Raw genomic sequence first — 7,289 nt, forward strand, 5'->3', positions numbered from 1 at the left:
GCAGCCAAAGCGTTTAGTGAAGCTGCTGCAGCAAACTGGAGTGCACCAGAACAGCTACTCAGCGCTTGGCTAAAGAACTGAACATGCCTCTGATCTTTCTCAGTTCTGAAGTTTCACTTTCACTTATAGGTTTCCTCTCCACCCTCCACCCTGTGACTAGAAACCAGAAGCAGGAAGCTGATTAACTTATTTCTCTAAGGGTGAGTGGGGATAAGGCACTGGACCACAAATTTTCTCTAGACGAATAGGAGCAATTTTTGGACCTGATGGCTTGGTTCTGGCATCCCTTCACAAAGTGGGGGGGCCCTCCAGAAGGAGGGGACGCCCAGACTGACAAATCCACATGAATGTAGACTAGAAAAGAGTGCCAGGTAATCATTTGAAGAGTCCAAGAAACCCATTATTGGCTTCACAATGGTGACAAGAAGATATGCAGAGCCAACGCGTTTTTGGGATCAAGAATCCCCCTTCATCAGGGCTGGACACTGATGGACTCTAAACTTACAGCCCCTGCACACAACCCTTGGTGTGAAAAGATCTTTACCAAAGGTCACTTGCCCACCATGCAGACTTGCAAAGCACGTCACTGCTCGCTGCTTTTATGTGCATTTGTCATGCATAGGCCAGCTTATTGAAATGGAGGGATGGCGTATGCATGACCCACAACAAATGCGGCAAAGAAGCTCATGGACCTCATTCAGCTTAAAGTTTCCCACATTGTTTAACTGTAGGGGCTGTTTATAATCAACTGCTACTTTTCCCAGAAATAGAGCAAAAATTAGCATATGTACTCGACTAATAATGAATGAGCTGAACTCCGTCCCAGTAAAGTAGGTCAGAACTGGATATAGGAAGGGAAATGGATTTCTGTCCTCTTGTACTGTCCTCTGTCTTTGTTTCCACCATGTTCGCATTTTCCTTCTATACAGAAGAGAGTTATTCAACCATTTTAATTGCAACCTTTATAGCTCAATCCATAAAGAATGTCCTTAAGAAAAGTGACTGCGGCTATAGGCAGATTACACATGTTTCTTATTTTGGAAAATGCTGTTTACAGTCAGGCCTATTCCCCATTCCCCTCAGGGTAGATCTTTCTCGCGACACATTAAATATACATAAAGATGTAAGTGTTAGCTGACCGAAGAGATTCAAAGTAATACATTATTGAGCAAATATATACATACCCTACACAGAAACAACCCTCCCTTCTGTATAATACTGAACAGAGTTATAGTGAAATCCTGGAAAAATACCCTTCAAGTATCCAGATATTTACATTTACTAAGCTTTTAGAGATGTTACTGAAGATTTTTTACCTTCCTTTGGTGTAAGGTGGGAGATAATGATAGTGGCTAGACATGTGTGATTCGTTTAGTTCCGAATCACAATTCGGATGAATTTTCCGGAATTCGGACATTCGGACACATCTGAATTTCCGAATCACAATGCATCTAAATGTGTCTGAATCCGAATTTCCTTCAAAAACTAAACTTTTCTGGCCAATCAGATGTGTTTTTCGGTTTAATGCATCCGAATGGGTTCGAACACAAATTATTTCGGGTTTTGGAGCCTCAGCTTTAGTAATATATATATGGCTCCCAGACCTGAATGGCATTCGGGAGCTCCGGAATGCAATTTGGAAATTCGTATCCTGAATGCCATTTCTTGTCTAGGAGATTCAGCTTTAGTATTCATACCTGTATATGGTTTTCTGTGGTATTCGCAAAGAAAATTTGTAAACTCATCCGAAACTAACAAAATGCTGATTTTGTCCGAATCCAAAACCTGAAACGAATTGAATTTCGGATCCGAATTCCCGAAATATCCGAACCGAACTGATTTTTTCTGCAGCTTACATGTCAAATGGTGGCCTTATTAGACCTTACCACAAGTGACTGTTAAGGGCTCATTCACACTGGAATCGGCCCGCACTTACAGCTCTGTGCTGCGTGCATGGCCAAACCGAGCAGCTCCCGGGAAGGACAGGTGCTGCGTGTGATTAGTACCCAGCCCCAGTCCTTCTCTATGGGACTAGGCGGCCGTACGTCCCCCTATGCTCGTCCGCCCTGCACGTCCGTGCGGGTGAGTGTACTCGTACACTGCCAGGCTAGATCCTGTCTGCATCCGAGCCAGGAAACACGCACCCCTACGGACCTGCACTTGAGGTGTTGAGTGTTTTCATTAGCGATCCAAATTATTTTAACCCATCAAAAATTTTAACGATTAATTGACAAATTAATCTTTAATTTCCACAGCCCTAAACAATAACATTAGCATGTTAACAAGGAGGGAAGGGAGGAACCAGGGGAGGCAAATTATGAACAGATTAAACTTCAGCATTAAAGCAAATCTAGAAGCCTATAGAGTACGGAAGGGTTAGGGCCACTGTCAGTGTTTTTAATTGCTGTGGCCTCCATTTGGGAGATTCACCCTCTTCATCTATCCTGGGGACCATTATAAGTCCCTGTTCACACCTAGGCATTTTTACTACCAAAAAAAGCATTGCATTCCTATGGGGCATGTTGAAACCTGCGCGTTCGTATGCATGCACAAAAATGCGCGTCATGGGAAAAAAAGTACATTCACGATTTTCGATAGATTTCAGCATGTTCTATCCCAAAAAGACTGTAGTGTAGTCGCGAATGCGTGTCTATTAAACATTTGGCGTTTAAACGTGCTGAATTACAAATGCCTGTGTGTGAATGGAGACTGATAGAAAATGGAAAAGGACTGATAGAAAAAGGAAGATCCAGATTTTTTTGAGTTGACATCAGACCAAGAGGTGAGGGTACATTTTCCACTGGGGATAGCAATTTCACTGACAATTGTCTATGGTCTCCCTCTCATTTTGTAGAGATTTTCACCTCCTGTTGTGAGAAAGAGGACATATACAGGCAGCACACAATAAACTGGCAAGGGTTTTAACCCTTCCCTGCTCTTTCATTGTAGGCTGAGTCCTTAAGGTGATATTAAAGCCTAATTTATTTATTTGTATTTCTCCTTTAAGGAGACCCTCCTTTGCTGGAGGCTGTTGCTTTTTTTCTTAAAAAGTTTTCAAATTCCTCGTTTTCTAGTGGATCCCCGCAGCGCTCTTCCCCACGCCCGCTGCACGCGGGCCACCATCGTTCTAATGACCATAGACACACACACCCATGTGGCAGGCCACGCCACTTCCCTCTTTGATTGATTGCAGAAGGAGTCTATGGCTCCTCTGCCATCAGAATCCTCCTCCCGCAACCAGGAAGCTCGGGGAATGGAGGATAGCTTTGGGACCGGCGGTGGGGACGAGCGCATCTGACAGGTAAGTGTGCGGGGGGCTGGGGTATAAAAAGGTGCTGGGCCGTTTTTACCATAATGCAGAATGCATTAAGGTAAAAAACGCCCAGACCTTAATGCTACTTTAAGAGAGCATGCTGCATTTACCCATCTATACAAATCCTTTGGCTGGTAAAATCATTCACAAGTGCATTTAGCTGCTTGCCTGGAGTTTGGCTTTAAGACCAGACAAGTACAGTCCATAATACATTACATTCTTGCATGATAAACATTAGGACATTTTAAATACTTACAAGCCCAGGCGAAAAGAACTTTTCCAGCTATAATTGTGCTTTGAAAATGTTAAATATTTCTGTCTCTCTTGCCGAATATGCTGTTTAAAATGCAGAGAGCAATTTTGGTTTGTGCTCGCATGTCAAGCGGAAAATTCTTTATCTTCTTTGAAATATTTCTGTTTGTCAGCTAGTAAAGATCCAAGGCAGCAATTCTGTTTTTAAATCGTATCAACTGTAACAATATTCGAATAAGAATATTAAAGTGGGCCTGTACTGTGGAAGCTGTGCCCAAAAATGGCAAGCAGAGGGCACAAAAATGGTTACTAGAGTGATCTCTGCAGTTGATCTTTCTTTATTTTACACTGTGTCTTCATGTGGTGACGGCCATCTTTCCTCCCTATATCAGATTTGTTACCCTGATGATAGGTTGTCTAATAACTGGTAGGACAATATTCATGAAACAGCAGGAGAGGTGGAGAAAGTATAGATCCACAGAATGGATGAAGCCGAAGCAGGGAGATCCTTGCACTACAGGTACAGCTTCCTCTCCAGCAAGGAGAACAATGAGCGGTACAGTAGTGACATCATCAAATGTCAATCCAAATCTGGTGAGACTTGGAATGACAGGTCTTCTTACCCTATATAAATATCATTCTGTAGGCTATCAGCTAACAAATGAGACACTCCTTCTGCAAAGCTGATTTTAACTTTAAGATGAGATGCAGAAGAATTAATTACACCAAGTGAAGGAAAATCCATTTTTGGAAGAATAAATACATAAACTAAATGCTGGTTTTTAGACATTTCATTCTTAAATTAGATTGTTAGCAAATTGTTTCTAGTTTGGATAGAAAATTGAAGGGTTAATTTTAGGGATGCACCGATACTGATACTAGTATTTGCTCCCAATGCCTATCCCGATACCGCAACTTCCTGTATTATGAAGCCAGGCGGATGAGTCATTACACTGGCCCCCTTGGTGATCAGAGAGCATGGAGCCGGCTTCCTGGTCAATCAGGACGCCAGGCACCACTGCCCGGGTCCTAATTGGTCGGGAAACAGACCAATCAGGGAGCCAGGCAGTGAGTCATTCCCTGCCCCCCCCCCCGGCTTTCTGATTGGCCAGAAAGCCAGCTTCATGCTTCCTTGTCACCTGGTGAATATATTAGTACCCAGTGGCGTAACAACCGCCATAGCGACCCAGCCCATACCCATATTCGATACAGAAAAACCGGTATCGGTGCATCCCCACTTTATTTGCAGGGAGACAGCTGAATAGTAGGGAGATCAGGTTACACAGACTGCTTGATGAATGATTCATAGGATGGACATACCCCCCCTTCCCCCTTTCCTTGCAGAGACAGGTCATCTACATTAGTCTGTGCTAGGCGTTCACTCAGCAGACTGTCATGAATGTAGTCTGTATTATTATATTAGGATTTATATAGCGCCAACAGTTTGCGCAGCGCTTTACAATATAAGGAAGACATTACAATCACAATACAATTCAAGACAAGATTTTTTTGAAATATGACTATTGTACTTAAAGTAGAACTTCAGGCAATGTTTTTATTAACCCTTAACTGCTCGTTTTGGTCTACAGAGGATAATAACAAAGTTATAGTCACCTGATCCTCCAAACCGACTGACTGTGGCAGCACTCCCTCCTGCCTCTCTCCTCCTCTGCTGCAGTGGTGGTACGTCTCTCGGCATCCTCATGTCCTATACACTGTGTATAGGGCCTTAGACTGCTGCAGCAGAATGGGAGTTTTGCTGGAAGGACTGGAGAGAATCGGACGAGTATATTTTTAAATATATTTTCCTCCCTAGACAAAAATGATCAGTTAACCCTTGCAGTGTGGGGTATCCCCACTGTAAGGCTAAATAAAAATTTTGCCTGGAGGTCTTTCCATAATTTAAAAAGGCATAAAATATCTGTTTACAAACTTAACAACATGTAAGATTTAATTGACCTAAAAATATTCTACTGTTCGTTTGAAAACAGCCAGTCATTGTGTAGCAGACAAAAGACAAGAATGTAAAGGCCTAGGACCAGTGCCGTCAGAAGCTTCTCACACAGGTATTCTGCTGGATAATATATTATTTTGAAACTCACCCAAAAGAAGAAGTTGAAGAGGAATAAGAGATATTTTAGGCAGATTGATCCCCTCTCATCCTTCTCCTCGTCCTGTGCATGTCCCATTGCGGCAAAATCTAAAAATAAACAGTTTATAGTTTACTAACCGCTCCATGTAATTTATATGCATCTGGTAAATAACGTATTGATTTTCCTTCCTCTACAGATCTGTAAATATCAAAGTGGGACAAAAATCATTTCTCATTACAAACACTGGGAGGACATATAAAAACTTGGGAGCAAGCAAAAATTGAAACGTTAGAGGCAGCCGCCAATAGGTATCATTTGGATTCCCTTTTTCCATGTTTTGTATGTGAGCGATATTATTAATCGGTTATATTTATCAATCATGAATTTCTATTTAATGTATTTTAAATTTGATATTTTTTTGAAATAATACTATATTTTGTTATGCATCAAGTCATGTGATCCCCGTGTCAGTGATGACACGATGATCACATGGCTTGGAACCTAAGTATTATGGTTCATATTAGGGTTAGCATTAGGATAAGGATTAGAGTTTGTGTTAGTGCTGGCATTATGCAGGGCATAACAACACATGGGGCCCCCCGAGCAATACACGATTATGGGGCTCCCTTATACTCCGCCCATATACAAGCCATACCCACAAGCCCCACCTGCATAAACATTCTTGTGTTACAGAAATTATTTGTCCACACTATTTTCAAAACAGTGCGCCAATTCACTAAAAGATGAATAGATGGCTATAGAGGACTACAAATCCCAGTAATACATTATACAGCGCAATGCAGAATACCTCCAGCAATAGTACATTATAGCTGGCGGTATTCTGTATTGTGCTGTATAATGTACTATTGCTGAGATTTGTTGTAGTCCTCCATAGCTGGTGGTATTCTGCATTGCGCTGTATAATATATTATTGCTGGGATTTGCAGTCCTATATACAGCGCAATGTAGAATACCACCAGTTATAGAGGAGTACAACAAATCCCAGCAATAGTACATTATGCATACAGTGTATAATGTATTGCTGGGATTTGTATTCCTATGTATAATATACAGCACAATGTACCATCAGCTATAGAGGAATACAAATCCCAGCAATACATTATAGAGCACCAAGTGGGGGGGGAGGGAAGTGCAGGCTTACCTGAGCAGTCTTTCAGCAACTTGCTTCTGAGATCGGGCCTGTCTGTCGGCGGCGGTCATCTCCTCGAGCCTGATCCTCCTTACTTCTCCCTGCGTCCCTGTGCTGATCATGGATGTAGGCGAGCGGTGAGTGTGAGGCAGGGAGGAGGTGTGCTGTGTGGAGCGTGGATGCAGGCGGGCGGGTCTAGCAGCGGCACGCCGTGAGGCGGGGAGGAGGTGCGGCATGTGGAGCGTGGATGCAGGCGGGCGGGTCTAGCAGCGACAAGCGTGAGGCGGGGAGGAGGTGCGCCATGCGACGTGTGTGGAGCCATGAACTGGGCCAACTAATCGAAAGCCGATAATCGATGACTGAAAACTTGGTCGATTAGTTGTTGCAGCTCCACATTCATCCCCGATTTCTGGGGCAGTACCCAGATTGAGGAGAGCATCCTCTGACAAATGATGTCCTCATCATTGATGTCCGCAAGCTT

The 7,289-nt window shown here is 43.0% G+C and overlaps 1 protein-coding gene across 1 annotated transcript in view; it reads right to left on the minus strand.

Moving 5' to 3' along the window:
* LOC108787983 (tetraspanin-11-like) overlaps positions 1-5,754 on the minus strand; it is a 36,663-nt gene extending 30,909 nt beyond the window's left edge. The window contains exon 1 of the mRNA XM_018557687.1: positions 5,668-5,754. Within this exon, the coding sequence (XP_018413189.1) occupies positions 5,668-5,754 (87 nt within the window). The remainder of the gene's footprint in view (positions 1-5,667) is intronic.
* Positions 5,755-7,289: the final 1,535 nt, after the last annotated feature.

The sequence above is a fragment of the Nanorana parkeri genome, unplaced genomic scaffold (assembly GCF_000935625.1).
Source record: "Nanorana parkeri isolate BGI_ZX_2015 unplaced genomic scaffold, ASM93562v1 scaffold14, whole genome shotgun sequence".
Taxonomy (NCBI): domain Eukaryota; kingdom Metazoa; phylum Chordata; class Amphibia; order Anura; family Dicroglossidae; genus Nanorana; species Nanorana parkeri.